Source organism: Manduca sexta, chromosome 27, assembly GCF_014839805.1.
Source record: "Manduca sexta isolate Smith_Timp_Sample1 chromosome 27, JHU_Msex_v1.0, whole genome shotgun sequence".
Classification (NCBI taxonomy): Eukaryota; Metazoa; Arthropoda; class Insecta; order Lepidoptera; family Sphingidae; genus Manduca; species Manduca sexta.
Window position 1 is genome coordinate 9882370 of NC_051141.1, and position 21397 is coordinate 9903766.

At 33.5% G+C, this 21397-nt stretch overlaps 1 protein-coding gene across 1 annotated transcript; it reads right to left on the reverse strand.

The window, feature by feature from the left end:
* Positions 1–4590: 4590 nt before the first annotated feature.
* LOC115447993 (mediator of RNA polymerase II transcription subunit 23) lies at positions 4591–19152 on the reverse strand. The gene is made up of 17 exons (XM_030175290.2): positions 18836–19152; positions 16217–16461; positions 15805–15937; positions 15196–15378; positions 14307–15079; positions 13817–14220; positions 13553–13727; positions 13155–13324; positions 12275–12393; positions 11931–12121; positions 11333–11513; positions 10941–11086; positions 10499–10722; positions 9554–9793; positions 7639–8083; positions 7163–7369; positions 4591–6793 (listed from the first exon to the last, which is right to left on the reverse strand). Exons 1-17 carry the CDS (start codon positions 18893–18895, stop codon positions 6655–6657), a joined length of 4035 nt encoding a protein of 1344 aa, XP_030031150.1. The 5' UTR covers positions 18896–19152; the 3' UTR covers positions 4591–6654.
* Positions 19153–21397: the final 2245 nt, after the last annotated feature.

Here is a 21397-nt window from a genome sequence, read left to right on the forward strand (position 1 = left end):
AAATATGATGAAAATCTTTACATATAATCAGAATTATTATAAATTATGCAAAAATCACATTATTACCATTTGTATGATTACAATGTCACTAGATATAAATTTAAGTATAGAACTTTGCTTCCGTATTAAAATACAATTTTTATTGCGTTAAAAGGCAAGGTGACACGAAGTGATCACCATTTTCAATAAACGACCCGATCGCTTTTTTAGATCTATCTCAAAAATGGATCAAACAAAACAAAGATTTTTGAACATGATTGCAAATTACTTATATTGATTGGTTCATTCTCGGAATTGGATTAAATATTGACATTGGGATCGATTATTAAAAACGGCTGTAAATCGGAGTAGAGGTTCTCATAAATTATCTTCTGCACCTAATAGTGATAACCAATATGGAGAATTTTATGTATTAGAAATAATCAAGTAAAATATGAGTAATTATATATAATCATGTTAAAATATAATATACATATTCTGTATAATATAGTAAAACTAAAAACCATGTGCAAAATATCTTAGTATTAAAATTGTATACTTATACCTATATACTTACATAGAGGTGCGTCCTTTTATGGCTTAAAACTAAATCTTATTATAATGTACTAGAACCGACTTGATATTGTGTAGCATTAACAAGTTTAAAATATATTATGTCATATGCAAAACATTTTATATTTGAAAATTGGTAGCCATCATGTCAATAACAAATGATTATCATAATATTTATTATTTCTCTAGCGTATGTGGGCTGTAAGCTAGGCGGTCTCGAGTTTGATTCCTAGTTCTGGCAACACTTAATATGTGTTTGCTTAATGCTGGGGCCACACTAATATGTGTTGAGACGAAGCATAAGTATAACAACGAGTTAAAGCGATCATTTTACAATGGAATTCATTGTGGTTAGTGTGGCTGTAGCAAATCATCAGCCCGGAATTGGATCTGCCTGAGCAGTTTAATGTTAGACAGGCAGCCAGTTGTAAAAACTAAAGTCAAATATTTAACAACAACATACGCGAAAAATTGTGTTGCGCCAAATCCACATTAGCGTGAAAGAGGGCAGATAGTAAATAAAAATAGCGTAAAGTCGAAACAATCAATACCGAAATCCATATAACAATTGCATAGCTAGAAAAATCTGTTATACAATGGATGAACATACATTGTATAACAATATTCATTATTCGGCAATGAATGGGCGGTAGGTTTTTCCACAATCCTTAATAATATTATATAATATAAACATTATCTATGAATATCCTTATATTGTATTAAAAAACATCACCTTCTTATCATGCACTTATTCTGTAAATTGCACTTGCGAGTTGTGACCCATATTTTATTTCAATAGAACTTTAAAAAAAATAAACTAACATTAGGGGCATTCCACGTGAAGCGGGCACGAAAAAAAACTCGATGTCTCAGATTTTCGTAATATTTGATTATGTTATACCTGTATATGTCCTCGATCCAGATACAAAATATTATTAAAGTATAAAGCCTGGTTAGCGAGTTAAAGGACTTTGAAGTTTTGACTGGCCGGCTGGTATACGCCACTTCGAATCCAATTATCAAGTTTTTAAATGTTACAATAAAATAAATAAACCAATGAAATAAATACTTCATTTAATGAGCTTTTTGTTGTATTTTGTAAATTGAAAAATGATTTTTTTTCTTTGAAAAAAATGTGTTTGAAAGTTTCAAACTTGAATTTCACAAAGTTGGCATATTTATATTTTTTTTCTAAAAATAATTACTATTGTATAGATAATCCCTGCGAAGTTTCATAATGGGCTGAGAAGAAGTTTAGGAGCTAGACCGATTACAGTGCCGAAGCGCGGCGGTCGCCAGAAAGAGCGAAGTAATGAAAACTTTCAATTAAACTAAATACTTTAGATCAGATAATTTTATCATGTTTTGCATTGCTTTAAAGATTCAATTACATCTGATTATAATATTAAAAAACATATTTATATTACTGACGGTGCACAACAACATTTGAAACTTGGCAAGGATAATCTATATACAATATTGGCTATTTTAGTAGAAAAAAGTTATTATATAAATATGCCAACTTTGTGAAATACAAGTTTGAAACATTAAAATATATATGAATAGTAATAATAAATAGTAGTAGTAATAATAAATATGGGTTTGTGGCATTGATGTTCTAGCCTATATGTATAAGCGGTCGGGTATCGTGATGGCTTTGTTTGATGCGTTATGTAAACTAGCTTGTGTCGCCAGGCGTTTTAGGTTATCACCGAGGCCGTCAAATTGCCCTTCTGCCATGTGAAGTGGCACGAAAATGAAATTCTGCATCTTTACCACAATCCTGTTTGAAATATAACAAGTTAATACAATTAAATCTTTTTAAAATGTTGTTGTGCACCGTCAGTAATATAAATATATTTTTTATATTATAATCAGATGTAATTGAATCGTTAGAGCGATGCAAAACATGATAAAATACTCTGATCGACAGTATTTAGTTTAATGGAAAGTTTTACTACTTCGCTCTTTCTGGCGACCGCCGCGCTTCGGCACTGTAATCGGTCTAGCTCCTAAACTACTTCTCAGCCCATTATGAAACTTCGCAGGGATTGTCTATACAATAGTAGCTATTTTTAGAAAAACAAATAAAAAATATATAAATATGCCAACTTTGTGAAATTCAAGTTTGAAACTTTCAAACACATTTTTTTCAAAGAAAAAAAATCATTTTACAATTTACAAGAATACAACAAAAAAGCTCATTAAATGAAGTATTTATTTCATTACTTTATTTATTTTATTGTAATATTTAAAAACTTGATAATTGGATTCGAAGTGGCGTATACCAGCCGGCCAGTCAAAACTTCAAAGTCCTTTAACTCGCTAACCAGGCTTTATACTTTAATAATATTTTGTATCTGGATCGAGGACATATACAGGTATAACATAATCAATTACGAAAATCTGAGACATCGAGTTTTTTTTCGTGCCCGCTTCACGTGGAATGCCCCATTATTCAAATAAAACCGGTCACGTGCCAGTTGGACTCGCGCTTCGGGTTCCGTACAAGCTTTTAGGCAAAGGTATCTAAGTATATAAGTGCACATTTACAGTTTTCTGATATTTTCCTTTACTTGTGCTGTAAGACACTGCTTCTTGCCAAATTTGATCATTCTAATTCAACAGGAAGCGTCCTAGAGTTTTTGATTCCCTTGCGAAATCGCAAAATATGCGGCATAAACTGTTATATTATATATTACGTACACTTACAAGTTTGATTTTTGTTTATAGTTGATAGAAACCATAGCCAAGTGTTTGTTATTAACTCTAACCGGATACCACTAGGCGTCCTGATAAAAAATCTCTTGACAGTCAGAACATTAAAAATAATTTTAATCAATTGACATTGATTACTTTTATTCTGAAATGCAATATTTGTTTAAAAAATTGTCAAAAGCCTAAATAATTCGTAATAACGCAAATAAGCAAGTTCTATTGAAATAAATTATAAAAATTTTGTAACTGGATTTATAAATTCTAGAGTAATTGAATCAGTCAGTTTATCTATAACCACGCTGTTACATTACAATAAATAATACCTACCATTTGACTATAAAAACCACTACATGTGATGCAAGTAGCTTAAATAATAAATAACAAAATTAAAATAGTTATCATTTTCACACGTCGACAATAACATTATTCAATTCCTTAGGTTCGTACAACTAGTGGTATTCTAATTCAATTGAGGCCTATTTACATAGCTGACATCCTCGATCAGATAAATAAAAATTACGCGAAATGTCTTAACATTGTATGCCACTGTGTTTTTATTTTGGTGGGACAGCAAAATATATTCCATCTACTTTAATTATCATATTTACGTCCTTTTGTTCTCCTGAAAGTACTGTTGTTAAGGCTTTAAGCTGTTACCTTCCTTATAATAATATTATGGTCAGTTCGATTTTGTAGAACCTTATACATTGAAAATAAAAATGTTTAGATGGCTATGTGTGATTTCTTGGTAATAACATACCAACATCTTCCCGTCTCTATAGTGGGTATGGCTAATATCGATTTAAATTTTTGTCTAGAACACGAAACACTAAACTTATAAGCTTATACACACGACGTTTTCAAAAAAATTGACAACGCCCTTCATCCATAGCCTAAATACGACACAATTTGAACCAGAGTACTGTTGCATTCGTATTCGGGCGGTTAACACGCGCTAACTACGGTTTTAAAAATCGCTCGCAATGGCGCGTATGAAAAACACCGTCTGCATTGGCCATAAAGTACACATTCTTTTGAATATTATGTTTCGCGTTCAAAATATGCCACTAGCCGTCCAGGCCTACAGATTTTTTTTTCTGCGAAATAGTATAAAATCATTACGTTATTTGCCTAGTGTCAGCGTACGTTAACTATGAAGGCAGCCAGATTATAGGTTTGATTCCTAGGTCAGATAATAACAAACGATTATCTTGTATTTCCGGGCCCATAATGCCACGTGATTCCGGCTGGAGTGCATAGAACCTTTACATTAACAAAATTACTACTGACGATGTATTTGAAAATGTTGAAATACTTCGATTTGGTAATATGTTTTAAGTTGATATCTAACTTCAATCTTATTTAAGATTTTTAGTAAGGTCATAGTTATAAAAAAATGACGCTAACTAACTTATCTGCGTAAAATTGTATTCTGAATTGGATAAAGTCATACTTCCTTAGTTTATTCAATAATTTCAATTGTATGATTAGAGTTATGACTAAAATATTTTCTATTCTACCCAGTATCAAAAATATATTATGTCACAATTACTCGCAGCGTTGGGATGAAGTATTGAAATGATCTCGAAACAAATCCAGTCACTCTTGCCTTAGTATTTAACTCTTGTACTCTTTAACTATTGCTTTCGGTTGTAAATACATTTATTGAGACGATTGTAAAAATGTAAAATTTACGTTGTATAAAAACGTAAAAGTATGCTAGCAAATGAAATATTCATTTTTATAACTATAATGTAAAAAGGCTAAAAAATATTAGACCTATTAACACCAATTGTAAATAAAGTGTGATATTGCCCATTATTTTATCTTATACTAGTTAATAGTAACTCTTTACAAACTATTTCTACTTAGTCTACAAAAGCCACAAAACATGTTCTGTAATTGTTTCTTACATTGGATTATTTGATCATACTCATAACTTGCGTTTTTTGTATTATTCGATTGCATTGTCTATATGTCCCAGTGTACCAAAGCTTCGCGGCAAATAACACGACGTAAGCAAAATGGTAAATATAATGTGTGACAAACAACTATAAAACATAAACACTTGATTTGTCCGTAAATAGTAATAATATAATTATATAACATTTACAAATAGAAGTCAGTTTATGTCCCTTATGATAATGAGGCTTTAACGTTTGTTCTAATTAATTCAGTAGTCACAGAGTACAGTGATGCGTCTGATCGTGTTCGTGGCGTGAACTAGCTGATCTAGCTGAATAAACTTTATCATTATAGTGCATCGTCAGCATCATATCTTACTATTCAGTCGACGGGTTTAAGTTACAAAAGATGTCTAAAATAACTTAGATTTATGCTATTTTTATTGCATTTATTTCGATGCTCCAGAACTATTGCTGCAAATATAATGGTTCTCCCTATCTCTAGTATCGCACATATTTTTACTACAAAAGCGTATAGTAAACTGAAATTGTCAGTATACTTATGTAAATCGTTACAAACATAGATATAAATCTTTAGATATGTGCTCGAAGACCTAAATCATGTTGCATTTTAATTATGTGCGATAACGAAATTACATGCATGCGCATACAATCCTATTACTGACAATATTTGTTACGCCTAATGAATTGACATGCGACAGTAAATATTGAATTGTAATATATTTACTGCGAAATTTGTGCATTCAGTTTTATACAAAGGCAACTTTTGTAAGACTAATTTATAGGGCCGTATTAATAAATCAATTACAGCTTTGAGTAGGATCTCGTGTAGACGTTTAATGTATTGAACTATTTAGTAAACAGAGCCTAAGCTATAATTTAAGAGCACGTCAGCTGTCACATATTGTGATATAAAATATAATTTGAGCTGTTATGAGATGAGTTTATTATATAGCGGCTATCTTGAGAGGCTGACCTTCATTTGGCAGAGTCTCAGCTAATATTGGACTTTAGAGTGCAAATAAATTGCATCTATTAATACGACCCCTAGTCTCGCTCACTAACTTTACGAATGGTACGTATCTATGTTAAACAGCTTAATCAGTGACACGTACAAGTGTGAACGTCGTATATTTAAATCGAGGATTATTAACAAAATTTGCAGAAGTTTAATTGCAAGAGAGATTTGTACAGTGTTAACAAAAACGGTAAAAACTTCTGCAAATTACGTTTGTAACTTGCGGCGAGCCGCGAATCGTACGTATATAATTAATTAGTAGCTAGTGTAAACGCATATAGAAGTTCATGCGCAAAATATTGCTGCGAGAACTTGCTAGCCGAAACTTAGCTTAACAACCATTTATATCTACAACGACAGATCCAAACACTTACTACAGCGTAGCCATCACTCGGAGCTGGAGCTCGAACTGGACGGCGTGTAGCTGTAGTAATCGTTCTGCTAGGCGGTGTTTATTTGCTCCACGTTCAAATGGGTTATGAAGCGCAGCCGCATCTGCAACGCCGGACGAAGTTTGCGAATTACATTCTCAACTTCATTCTTCATTGTATCCCCGACGAACATGTATTTTATGTGATAGCTGCTTTGCCATTAAGGATTATATTCACTCTATAGCTCACATATACAACCTTACAATAGCATATTATGTATCTGCACATAAGATAAATTGAATTGATGAAAAATTATTATCATGATCACCACAGAGCAATAATTCGTGGATACGGCGCAGTATAATGATCGCGGTTCAATGCCCTATTGCTTTTAATTAACAAAGAGTGAAGACACATACCATCCAGCGATTAATATACTCGTCTTATCAAACGATTTTATAAAACCGACAATAACTTTAATTACACACAATGAAGAAAGAAATAAAATTATTAGACTAAGTGTGTAAGCGCATTAATAATTTAAAATTATAAACACGTTCATGACACAAAAAGGATACAGTAAGTCGCAGATGGGGTCGATAAACTGCAGATGTGGCTGATTTTTGTCTATGTGGGCCAGCAGCTCGTATAAAGTGATTGTGATGTCCATGACGGCCCGAGACAAATCCGAATTAAATCTCTGCAGGAAGGGTCCCACCATGTGACACAAAAACAGTAACTGGATCTCCATGTGAACCTCCACAGCGAGCTTCTCTTTTATGAACCTGGAAAACATTTATACCGAAAAAAGTATATAAAATAAAGGTTTTAAAATACAACGAAACATTCATAATATTAAATTAATCTTTCCGGGAATGAAGCTGACATCATACCAAATTTAAGTTAAATAATTTAATACAGTAATTTACTTGCAACAGCTCATCAGACAGTGTAACTTTGACATTTATAATATTAGTATAGATGTAAACTAAAGTTAAATAACATTAAACTTGTAATTATGTTATAAAAAAACAATAAAACTTATAAAACTCACTGAGGTATTTGCATAATTTGTCCGACGACAGCATGGTACCATATAGCATGTGCGAGAGCAAGCGTCAAGCTATATTTGTTCTCCAGCATGGCGTCATTAGTGGTAGTCAGGCTGAAGAGCTGGAATGGCGTGTGCGGGTAGGGCCAGTCCGTCAGGTCGCTGCCGGTGATCAGGTCAAGCAGCCGGTCGTGCAGCACCGTCCAGTACGGATCGGGCAGCGCGGCCATCACGAGACCGATCGCGTTAATCCAAAGCTGTATTTTTGTTGCAGGAATAACCACAAACCCCTTTGTGACAACGTCTAACATGCTATTACCCACGAAGTTTGGTGCAATTGGAAGTGACATGAGCTCCACACAAGTGACATAAAGGGAATGCGCTGAGGGATTAGGGTATTCATTGAATCGCCAATCTGTATTTGGAAAATGGGATGTTCCTGTCATCGCTGCGGCAATATTAAAGAAATATATTTAAAATACAAATAAAAATACTTAATGTAACAAAATAACCGATCTACTTGTAATGCTCATCGTAACATTTAAGCATACTTTATTCTTATACTAGCTTCCGCCCGCAGTTTCGCCCGCGTGGATTTCGGACTTCAAAAATGGAGGAGGTGCTCAATTTGTCGGGATGTTTTTTTAATGTATGGTGGTATGCAGGTGGTCCGATTGTCCGGTCAGGGTCTGATGATGGGATCCTGGTGAAATCGAAGGAAGCATATAGCATGATTCAGTATTCACGCGTGATGGCTTATTATTAGCCTATTTCATGTATAACTTTGGTGTTTCTATACCGATTTCTATGATTCTTTTTTATGGAATATTTAATAATGTTAACTTTTTAATTAGGGATGTCTGAGAGTGTTATAAACGTAAGAGTAAACAAATATAATGAGAAAGCTTCGAACTGCTAAGCTATCGGGAGTTAAACGTGTTATTGTGAGTCAACCATAAAAGATAGACATATGCTGTCGTGGGATATTTTTATATAATTTTAAGGGGAACATTTCCGTCATACATGATTTCTGTGTAGCTTTAACCATTAAGGTTGCACACGCGACGGAAGCTCAAAAAATGGAGTAACTTCTCCCGGTTTCCCAACATTTCCCTTCACTGCTCTGCTCCTATTAATTGTAGCGTGATGAAAAGTATACTATATCCAGCTCAGGAGTATGAAAAATAATTGTACCAAGTTTCGTTAAAATCCGTCGAGTAGTTTTTAAATTTTGACATAATTTTCAGAGGATTAAAGGGAAGCGGACCCTTACACATCAATTATGATTTTATATCACTACAATCCAGTTTCTGGGGAGACTATTTTACTATTTCGGGCATTTGAATGTTTGGACTAAATTGATTAACTGTAATCTTATTTATCTCTACAATAATTAATGATGTAAGAGAGGACAATTATTATCCACGGAAACTAGATACCTAAACACATATTTTATGACAAAAACTACTACAATACAATAATTACCCTATCTTAAAAATGGTGGTGTTTAAATCACTTCCATCACTATAACGACACTATTGTCGTTATAGTGATGGAAGTGATTTAAACACCACCATAAATAATAATATCTATATATTAGCTTATCAATTGCAATCAATTAGTAACTGCACCAAATACGCTATGATATATGCATTTCCATGGGCGTAGCTAAAGAAATTTTACAGGGGGAGAGGGGGGAGGTCAGTTTCCTAAACAAAAAAGACTTCGGTGTACTTGCGGATTTGATCATTTCAATGGTTTTAAAAATGAACAGTAGGTGGTAGTGGGCAGTGACAATCATCCAGCGTGTGGGCACCAACGACATTATCCTTCCCACTCCACCCCTCCCTCCTCTAGATACGTCTATGGTGATTCCTATTAACATGATAATACTGTAACGTGCATTGGAAAAGGATACTGTCAACCATTCTGTTAACCAGACTTAAGTAGTAGTTGAGGTCTGGCACCCACGCTGTTGCATCGACGTCGGACTTTGCTAAATACGCCTGGAACGCGTCAGTGGTAGCCCAGCCAGCCGGACGAACATCTTTCAGAGAACCTAGTACTGCGTTCACGAGTTTCCGTTTCAACAATGGCTTATCACGAAGCTTCCTTTCGTAATAATGCAATGTATTGTAAAGAAACGTTATAGGGCGATCTGAAATATCCATTATATATACCAAAGTAAGAGAAAATTTTATGGTATGTGCTTGGAGTACGCGGAACAACATTTCGTCGCTAAGTTAGTTATTAATAATATCACGTAAGTAAATAATTAAAGGGAAATAGTAAACATTTTTTTCGTGTTTGTAGTATGGGAATTTATAACACATTTATACTGACTTGCGCTGTAAATAGAGCATCAATATACGGGCTTTGAGGTGAACCAACTAAATTTAAATGAAATTTTAACTTATAGGGAGTTTTGCGTTTTAGTGGGTTCACGTTGTAATTGATTAATAATATTTTTTTATAATCTTTATCATAAATTTTATAGTAACTAAAATCTAGGAAACAACAAATAGTAATTGCGATTCTATTTTGTTTCATCGCCTGTACCGCTTCTAACCGATTGCAGTCTTTGAACTTTTTATTTTTTTTTATTTTGTTACAATTTATGTGATGTAAATATATTTATAAAAAATTATCAAACAAAAATGAATCTTAATGCCATAGGCCTATAAGTGAAATACCATAGTATATTTATAAATTCTTATCATTTGAATTTGTTAAGTATCTGCCGCTCCAATGTGGTCGAAGAAACAAACTGCAAATATTAACTTTAAAAACTGTAAATCACTTACGCGGTATTAACTTCGTGACTATTCTAACCGACACCACAAAATGCAATACAAAAACTCACCGTGAAATTTATATAAATATCCGAGATGCTCGAGCAGTTGTTCCAAGTTCTTGCTCACTTGCGGTATCTCCAAATGTCTGTGCACCACTATGTCCAGAACTGGAATGAATCTGAGACAAACATTGCTCAAGTAGACGGGAATTGGCCCGCCATATGCACTGCTCGCCTCTTCCGGGGCAAACTTCTCTGGGTACTTTCTGTGAAAAGCTAAATGCTTATCATACCTGGAAAAAGATTTTGATAAAAATATACATTATTAGGGGCGAACTTCGGCAAATGGATGCTAATAATATATACCGTATAAAGTCTATAATTTGAACTGAATACTTTAATGTGTTTTAAAACAAATACAATACATAAGAGAGCGTATCGCATTAAGGAATTACACGCGAAAGTACCAAGCGTATGAATAAATTAATATACATTGCGACTGGACACTTACCAGTTATTTTGTTTCCAATGTTCGGGAGAGTTCTCTTTTACAAAATCTTGTGCTCTGTTCCTCAATTCGGATCCTTTTAGTAATAGTAACTGTATAATGTAAAGGCACACTTGGCTTTCATTTCCGTCTGGATTAGGACGTAATACCTTGAATGGAAAAATTTAAATAATACACAAGTACAATAGGGATATGCATGCCGGACTGAGTTTTAAATTGATATTTTTCTGTTCAGTAATAACACGAAGTCTGTTATTATAGCCGATAAATAGCAATAGGCTCGCCCCTTTTAAAAACAATCAAAATCAACTGACAAAATGTGGGTGTGATTACACTCCTGCTTATACTTGGAAAGGAAAAAGGCGTGGCTGTCTGTATATGTATGTAAGTATTACCAAACACAGGACAAGTCTATCGATGGTGACTATGTTGTACTTCCATATGATGTCGTTGATGGCGTCCACACACTTGTTGATATGCGGGCCGCCGGCGGGGTTCGTCACCTCGAATACGAGGTAGTCGCAAAACTTGCGCAAGTGAGCTGAGAGAGCTCTGGCGCCTATCCGCTCCAAAATCCTGTAAAGATTTTTATATGTAAGTTTTGAAGTTTGCACACATCTTTGTCTTTTCTAAAATGATGCATGTATTATTTCTGAATTATCACTGATTTAATTAACGGTGAAGGCAAACATCGTAAAGAAACCTGCATACCTGTGAAATTCTCTATAGGAATTTTATGGGTGTGTAAAGTCTACCAATACGCACTAGGCCAGCATGGTGTACTTATGCCTAATCCCTCTCACTGCCATGGGTTACATAAATAAATATTATGAACTATGAAGAATGAACATTGTTCACATTTTGCTTTTCGATTGTGTCAATGAAAATAAATTTCATAGCACCACTAGTCAAGTCCAATAGTAATTAGCATATTAAAATTTATAATGACCAAATAATACCGACCTAAAAATTAACATTATCTCGTTAACTTACTTGAAGGCAATAGGATTGATTCTATTTGTTTCAAATATCATCTTCCATAAAAGGCATAGAAAGAGTGGAGGAGTGCCGTGGACGGAGAAATGTGTTATAATGTCGTTATCGTTCGCCATAGAGGTCCACTTGCGATACTCTTCCTCGACTGACTTCTTAAGAAGTTGTTTATTTTCTTTTGGGGCTGGGTTCTGAAAATAATATATTACCCACGATCACTATGTTATCAAAAAATACGAACCTGTTACTCACAACATCTAATATTATAAGGTTAAATATGGAATAACGTAATAAAATTATATATGAAAATAAAGTTGCGTAACAACATACCAACACACACAAACCTGTTCAAAAAACTCTACCAGCACCGGCGGGAAACACTGCAACGTGTGTTGGGACCACATGTGAGGCGTGTTCGTCATTATAGTCGTTAACAATTCCTTTACTGCGGCTCCGTCACTACCTGTTAGGAACAAATCCCTAAATTATTATTATATTAAAACAGGATAGTATCACATTCTAGGATTGCATTTGATTTGCCAGCATTGTTGAACTGTAGTTTGTTGATGACTGTTGACACCATAGCTACAAAGCCAGTGAAATATCGCGAAATTTAACATTTACGAGTAATGTTCACAGTAACGAAGCGCTTAGTAATTCGTCATTTTAGATGATATTACTACAGTTTATGACACGAATAATCATCGTAAGATAAATACGAGTGCATAGACATTTTACTTGCCAAATCTGTTCAGTAGAGTGAAACATAAAATGGATACATACATACAGTGTTAAAATTATTACTTCTTTACTTCCCTGTAGTCGGGTAAAAGGGTTTTACATAAATTCACAGAGTTTACTAGGCAATAAGGGATCTTAAATGTTTTTTGGATCGATCCCGACAGTTAACCAATAAAAATAAATCATTTGTAAGCATATCGAAACTATATAAATGATCTATTTTTCTAACTGACACCATTCAATGAAATTGCCCTTATATCAATTTGCAAAGGAAACAGTGTTATAAATCTGTTAAATCGTAATTTTGGAAAGTTACGAAGCGGGTGCAGTAGCTACGCCTTCCCAGATGAAGCTCAGAACCTTCGGAGATATAGTCAGTGTGATTGAACTATGCACATACATTGTCCCACCTCTCTGCTTTATGTTTCTTACTTTAAGTATAGAATTGTTTGGCTTACAATAAAGATATATATAAATAAATACCGGCGCCAGTCATATAGAGGCCGCGTGCCAGCGTCAGCACCAGTACACGGTTGAGTTCTTCACTTTCCGAAGATACAAGTGATTTCGGTTCTGAGACCACTCGCGACATCTGTAGTTGGACACCGGAACTCCCCAAGCTCGTTATTAAACGTAGGGCAGTGCTCTCGAAACTGAAACATATAATATTGTGGGAAATTCGTTTCATACATAATATTACATTATAATTAAATAAGATAGAAATTCTTTTCTTGGCTTTTTTGCAGTAGTTGAAAATATGCAAATTTCAAAAAAATACTGTAAACATTGCCAAAGGAATTATGAGTTTAATATTCATAACGCTTGTTGTAAAGCGTTAGCGTGACCAATATAAAATAATTAATATTAATTTAGAAACATACCACAATTGTAACTGGGTCTGATTAGCTTGAGGATAAGCAGCCAGCGAATGTATATTAGACAGAAGTTGCACTCTGTAATGTGGCTGTATGTGATGAATGCGATACGAAAACATATCCAGCAGGTTGTGGAGTATTCCCCACGCATGCGACTTAAACACATTGGGCAGTAGTTGGTCTGTAATATTCAAATTTTAGATAACAATAATATAACAGAGCTTAATGCAAAAAAAAATGTAAACGACTGCAATTTTTCGCAAGACTTACTAATGAATCCCTTAATGCCTAAAGACTCTATTTCAGTATATACAAGTAACCTGCTATAAGTCTCAACTAGGGCTGGTGCCATCATGCTACTACTGCCTGGAATATTGGTCTTATTTTGAGCCAATTTAGCAACGTGAGTCACGATCGAATGAATCAACGACATTTTACAGTGGAGGGTCAAACTGTCTAGAATGCACATTGATAGGGGAACAGTTGGTAGAGGAGTGCCTGGATTTCCATTTGGCATAGCTTTTTGATTTCCAAACAGAGTCTCAATTATGATTCCCATTGGTCTCGCGTAATATTCTTGATTTGTTGAATATGCATTACAAAGCAAAGCTATACGATAATCTGACCCCATAAGCGTTGGCGTGCTGTTGGAGCTCATAAGATGCTGTAAAAAACTGAAAGAAAAAAAAATATTAATTTGTTATAAAATGAAACTGGTTACTTAATTTAAGAGCCTGCAGTATAATCATCACACACTTACTCATACTGAACTTTGAGATTTGGTGGCATGGAAATTGTCTTATGTTCTGTTTCAGCCTTTTTCAACAAGTGCATCCAAATGCAAACAACCGCCATTTGGTGTGTACAATGCGCTTTCGTGTAGTCTGGCACTGGTAGAGGTTCTTTTTCGGGGTATAATAATTCATGCAGTTTTATAATAGGTAAGAAATTTGACAATGGGTTTCTTTGAATACTTCCCGATATGAACTGCAGAAGCACCCACATGAGGTGATCTCGTCCCTTCTTCATATCATGCCCAATTAACTTGTTGTGAAGACCCATAACAATGTTGGGAAAAGATGCAAACCCAATGAGTATTAAATATATAACTTGTGATGACAAATGCAACCAACACCAATGTGTTGATGACATTTCGTCATCTTCATTTTCCTGTTCACTCTTTTCCATGGGCAATATCATTAGTTCAACTAATTGATCCTCTAAGGCTATACACCTCTGTTTATGTTGTTTCTGCAAGCCCAACATGGAGCACATCATGTCCCTAGAGTAGGGTTGTTGCAGAACATGCCTCAACAACCCTATTTGAGGTTTAAGGAGTTCATCATCATATGGCAAGTTCCCCTTTAAAGAAAATTTCAATGTTGTTGGATCCAAGCGCCATGGGTTTACAAGATGATCTGCATAACCAGAAAATTCTACCACAGGTAGCATATTTGAATGTCCTATGATTGAAACCATTTGTGCACATGGCTTGAAGCTTTCAATAAAACTAGTTAAAAGTTTAGCTAGTTGCTGAAAATGTAAATTAATCATGTTAATACTTTCTTCATATCAATTTTCTTCCAATTCCATTCCTAATATGAGTAACACAGAATGGTTTTATTAAATAAGTAAGATAATATTATTACCCAATGCGGCCAATGGTTATTGTCTGGATAATCTTTTTGGATCTCTGTGACTATGAAATATGCAGGCAGCAATGAGGCATTTCGATCGAAAATATATTCTATAACATTATATAGAGCTTTTAACTGAGGCATTGTACTAGAGTTTAACCTTACTGGTAATGTGTGCGCTTTCTCTCTGCAACCCTAGAATAAAAGTGGCATATTATTATTACTTTATTTTAATGTTACTGCTATCATTGCAGATTCCTGATTTTTGTGATGGTGACAATAAACATTAATTGGAAGCGTCGCCATGTGGCGTATCCATAATGTGATGGGACCCTGGAGACAATAATTCACCCCGTTATCGCTTTTTAAGTGTCTGCAGTTGTAAACATTAATGTCTGTGAATGTAGTTATATTTTGAGACATGTGAGTTACACATTGTTTTCTCCACCAACTACAATCAAAGCCTAATATGGCCGTTTTAACGTGTTTCATTTAACATTCTTAGACGTGCAGACAGTGATAGAACAGTTATGATGCCAAAAATCTAGAACTGGATGCATATGTACCCTTAGTGTGATTAATTAAATATTATATAAAAATTAATAAAAAAGACTTTTTTACCTTCATTATTTCTCTTACACCTTTGTAATCAACTCCTCCAATTACTCTTCTTATTAAATTAAAACATTCTATCCAAAAATCTGCATTCTGATAGGTAAGTTTATCATTGGTAAGAATACAATCACAAAGCATCCTGCAATGGCATAATATAAGTATGTTATATAAAGTTTAAAACATCTCATTGATATGTCTGTGCTGCAAATGGATGTTAATATAAATTAGTTTTTGACTCTTTAATATGTCTCATATAAAGCAAATAATTGATTGTTGGTATCTGAACCCTATGTATGTATTCCATAGATAGGGTTCACTAGCGTGCTTCAGAAGAGGCTATCTTCAATAGTAAATTGATAAGGGCATCAGCCCATATTTACTATCAAGGAATGATGATTATAATGTGCACTTAATTTACCGGGCTGGAAGTATATTTGAGTTCACTAAATTCTCCAGCAGAGTGAGCAATTGTTTCATTTTATATCTGTTTGTCAAAACTGCAGTGAGAGTCAAGTACTGCCTTATGGCAGACTCCTGTAACTCTACACTAAGTGTTGTCATGATGGTCGACAATTTCTTCTGATAGATCGCCAGCCTCTCATTTTCTTGGTCAGGTTTATGGACTAGGAAACAACTAAATGCTTCCTCTACGGCTTCCACTCTCTGAAAATAAAAAAATACTGTTGTTATCACTTGCATCTTGCTTGCTATTAGTTTCCTCTTTCAGTTGTAGTCTTTTAGCTTTCCTAAAAAATGTGTATTGTTACAATCAGAAACATATTTTCTAAAAAACCTTTTCTTCATTTTTGTGAACATTCTGCACAACAATTTGCGTAGCATATATTTACACTTCAGGTTCAAATATGTCTAAACAATCCCAAACTGGACAACAATGGTTTCCAACTTTAGGTTCTCATAATGATTAGATTTTATACTTACAATCTACATGAATTGGCAATAAAAAATCATGCTATAATACATATAGCTATCATCCTAGCTACACCCAGCAGAATGCAGTAGTAAAATGTGTTTTAACCATAGTAACATAATACAACATAATAAATAACCCCAATATAATGTCATGACCATAAAGATGAGATGGTAATAGAATAATGATCTGTTTATTCAAGAGAAGTACAGGATTTCCATAGGGCTCATATTCTAGAAAAAAAATCCACATATGTGATTGGAAAGAAACTGTTACATAAAACATTTGTTATATTACAATGCTAATGATTTCTGTAATTAATTTATAATTAAAATTTAACCAATAATGAATGATCTAATGAAACCTGTCATCATTGATTAAAATAAATAAAAAATGCTTTATTTATCATCTAGGCGAACATAGTTGCACTTGATAAGTCAGGTTACATGAAAATATTTAATTATTATTTAAATAAAGTTGCTTATATAACTAAAGACATTTTATATTGAACATAAAATAAATGAGGACTATAAAGTAAACAAAGAGGTCAGCTTGGGCTGGTAGGAAAGAAGAAATAAAAAAGTTGTATATAATCTTAATTAAGATAAAGGGAGGAATGCTTTCAGATCCTCACTAATGAAGATGATAAAAGCTCTAATCTAGCTAACCTACCAGCATTGTTCGCTACCATTGTATCAATATTCTTTAGGGATACATGCTTTTTTGTTCAATTTATCTTAATAACTATTGCTATAATTTTGGTAATTAACTAATGGGAATTCCAGTAAATTACGCCAACTACTACTTAAGTGTTAATGGTAAGAAGAGACCAATAAAAATAACACTGAGGTAATCATTAATATTGTTTATAGGAATGGGATATTATAGAATTTCATTATCACACATCCATAAGTGGGTCATACAAGTTTTTCCTTACAAAATTTTGTGGTAGATCTGACAGCAATGATTAATATTGTTTACAGGAATAGAAAATAACAAAATTCCATTATAAAATAATAATATCAGCCCTGTATTATATACTGTCCCACTGTTAGACACAGGCCTCCTCTAGGACTGAGAGGGATTAGGCCTTAGCCCACCATGCTGGTCTAGTGCGTATTGGTAGACTTCACACACCCTCGAAATTTCTATACAGAACTCCTCAGGCATGCAGGTTTCCCCCGAGATATTTTCCTTCACCTTTAAAGCAAGCGATAATTCACAAAGAATACACACATAATTTTTAGAAAAGTCTGAGGTGTGTGCCTTTGGGATTTGAACCTGCGGACATTCGGCAGTCCGTTCTACTACCACCTAGGCTATCGCCGTTTTTCACTATAACACATCCATAAGTATGTGAAACAATTTTGATGCTGATTTATGAAATTTTGTAAAAGATCTAACAGTAATGTAATATGTTTATAGAAAATAGCCATTATACAACCTAAATTATCACTATGTATAAGAAATATAGACTTCTTATGTCAGGACTATTTTTTATAATGCCAACTTACTTTGGCACAAACAGATCTCTGCTGATAAGTTAGAAATTATGTACATAAATTTAGATTTTTTTTAAACAAAGAAGAGAGAGATACAGTATGCTGATCAGTACATTTAGCTTTGGACTTGACCTTTATATTTGTAAGAATTAAGATAGTAACATATAAAGATAGAGTGCCCCAGTTGTATTATTAGTTTTCGTTATTAACTGTACTTTAAACATAAACATATTTTGCATAATTTATAATGCAAAATTCAAAGTTCTGTTGTCACAATTGTTTGTGATTATAATAAATAATAATGAAATTATACTTCGATATTGGTTAAATCAGTATTTATACGTTTTTTATATGTACGTGTACTAATTTTAGTTGTAGCAAAAATAAAGGAAAATGGCTCTAACCACAAGTGCTGATAGCCTTTATAGAACCTTGCATAAAATATGTTTTTTTCCATATTATCTCAAGTAAAACAAATCACAGTAGGTATTTATTATTTAAATCAAATTAATAATTGCAATAAAAAATATGTTAAGTTCATGCAATCTTTAGAAAATATAAAAAATAAGTAACTATTTTTAAAATAATATGTTTTTTGTTAACTTACCAATATATCATTAACTATATTAGCTACTTGTGTATCAGCCATATCGACGATATGATTCATGAAGACTATATTTTATGCAAAACCGTAAATTGTTTAATATTCGCAATAAAGCATCACTCAACGCGGCACCGTTTATAATAAATTCTACTCTATTGACTATAAGGCATAATTCAAAATGGCAGGCGTCACGCCCCTAAAAATTGTTTACATTAATTAGTTGGCAGGTAGTTTTAGTAATTATTAATACTGTTTTAAATACTAAATTGGAAACATTGAAAACAATTAAAATAAATCGTGTCCCCATCTACTAAGATTGACTTGCACTAGTGATGTGCACGATTCGTGATTGTAGTATGCATTTTTTTTTTAAATATAGTTCATCGACTAATATTCATATCAATAAAATCATTTGTATACGACTTGGAATTATTATTATTAATTAACTAATGTGTATAATACTTAGAGAAAGCATATTATGTAGGTACACAATAATTCCATAGGATAGTTTTATAGGATAAGAAATGTATAGATCACACACGATGGATAAAGTAGGAGAAAGTGCAATACCGCGTAAGAATAAACGTATAGAATTGTCAGTCATAAGTTTTGTATATAAGTAACAATGTAAATCTGAGATGTAAATACTGACTTTTTGTCATTTTCGCGGTATTGCATTATCTCCGACAATACGAAAATCACGTAGAGCGTAACGATACGATTGGACAAATGCTATACTTTAAATTTATTATTTGTTTGAGTAGTTCGATGTGTGTATTTTATTTTATTATTAGTACATTTTTACCCTATTAAAGAGGAGACAATACAAGTCACACGCAGCAGAAGTGAAACTTCTGAAACAGCCTATGAGAGATTAAGATGATATGGATATAGAGTACTAGGATAAATGAAAGGTTTATTACTTTTGCATAATTGCAAAAAGTGAATTTATTAGCAAGATAAAAATATTCACATAAATAAAAATACACAAATTAAGTATACCACACGATTGCTTTTTAATAGGGCTTTGTAATATGCGAGGGCAAACAGATACTAACAAAAAAATAAAAGGTTGCAAAATGTGGTATGCATGCTGGCTAAATGCTATTTCTTTCTCAAATATTGTGAGGCATTTTCGTTTCATCAAGTTTCAAATAACAATGATTCTAAAGTTTCACTTTAAAAAGTTGGATAAATAGATAATTACGTAGGTATAAAAGAACATGAGTAAGTCTATACAAGCTTTATATTAAGCGTAGATATGTGAAATTCACTCAACTCTCGTATAAACCTATAACCAAATGGTAAATTTCAATTTTTTCCGCTCAAAATCGTTGGGTGCGTCTTCGTGGATGAAATGACCTATATAATATATTATAATCCGGTTATAACGACAGCTAAGGGATCAGTGATATTTTGTCGAAATAACCGGAAGTTGTATTAAACGAACAATGAATTTTTGTTTTTTAATACTCACATATATAATGTATGTATGTATTTATTAATACATATTAAAGACAACGACGCGACATCCTTATACGTTGAGATTTCAAAACATTTGCGAAGAACATAAGTTCTATCTTGTGTTATTTTTTTTTAAATGTTGATATTGTTGAATTGTTTACACCAAATTCCTCTCTCGTTACATTCGTGTCACTAGCTTCTTAACGTTGTAGTATAATACTTTTTCTTCAATACAGATTTTTTTTTTGATTAGCTGTTTTGCTAGCCGCACTCACTCATCAACTCTGAGCATCAACTACAATTTAAAAATTGTCATAAAATAAAGTCAGCCAGTCAGTCATCAGTCCATGATGCACTAGTAAGAGAGGTGCGCGGGACTGAGATAGCGTCTATCACTATTCATTTCGATTTGTTTGTCAATACGTCCACACACGTCGTTATAACCGAACAATTATGAGTGGAATTACTCCGTTAAAAACAGCCGGTCGTTATAAGCGGAGTTGTAATTACTGAATAAATCTCCAATATCGTCATAGTCATATCATACACCTTGACGTATGGATTTTTATATAATATTAATGACGATATCGTAAAAAAACGTATCGTAGAACTAATAGCCGTTTGGGCGAAAAAGTTCTGGAGTGGCGACCACGAACCGGGAGACGCAGAGTAGGCAGACCTCCCACGAGATGGACCGACGTCTGGTGAGGTTCGCCGGAATCCGATAGACGAGGGCGCTCAATGGGGGAGACCTATCTCCAGCAGTGGGCGATTCCCGGCTGAAATGATGCAGGAGTAACTGCATAATGTCTTTTTGATTAATAATTTTTAAAATCCGTTAAGAATAGACAAGGTAAACGGTTTTGAAATATTTAATGTGAATTGACACAGTATTTTATAAACAATGTTATTTGCAGTGATTTGTCTTTCACGGTATTTTAATTTTATGGCTATAATAGAGCAGAAATCTTACGAGTCTACCGTATATTTATTTTTAATTATAAGGCATATTCAGCTGTATTTAAAATTTCAATTTCTTGTATGTTCTAGGATATTTTCTACAATTATTTGCGGTTTATCTTACTCGCGTCATACTCCGTT

Coding starts and splice junctions, on each gene's coding strand:
- LOC115447993 (XM_030175290.2), bottom strand. CDS start 18,895: ATGAATCATATCGTCGATATGGCTGATACACAAGTAGCTAATATAGTT. Junction 12,394..13,154: donor CCTCTATATGACTGGCGCCG/GTATTTATTTAT, acceptor TGTTCCTAACAG/GTAGTGACGGAGCCGCAGTA. Junction 7,370..7,638: donor CAAATTATGCAAATACCTCA/GTGAGTTTTATA, acceptor AATGTTTTCCAG/GTTCATAAAAGAGAAGCTCG.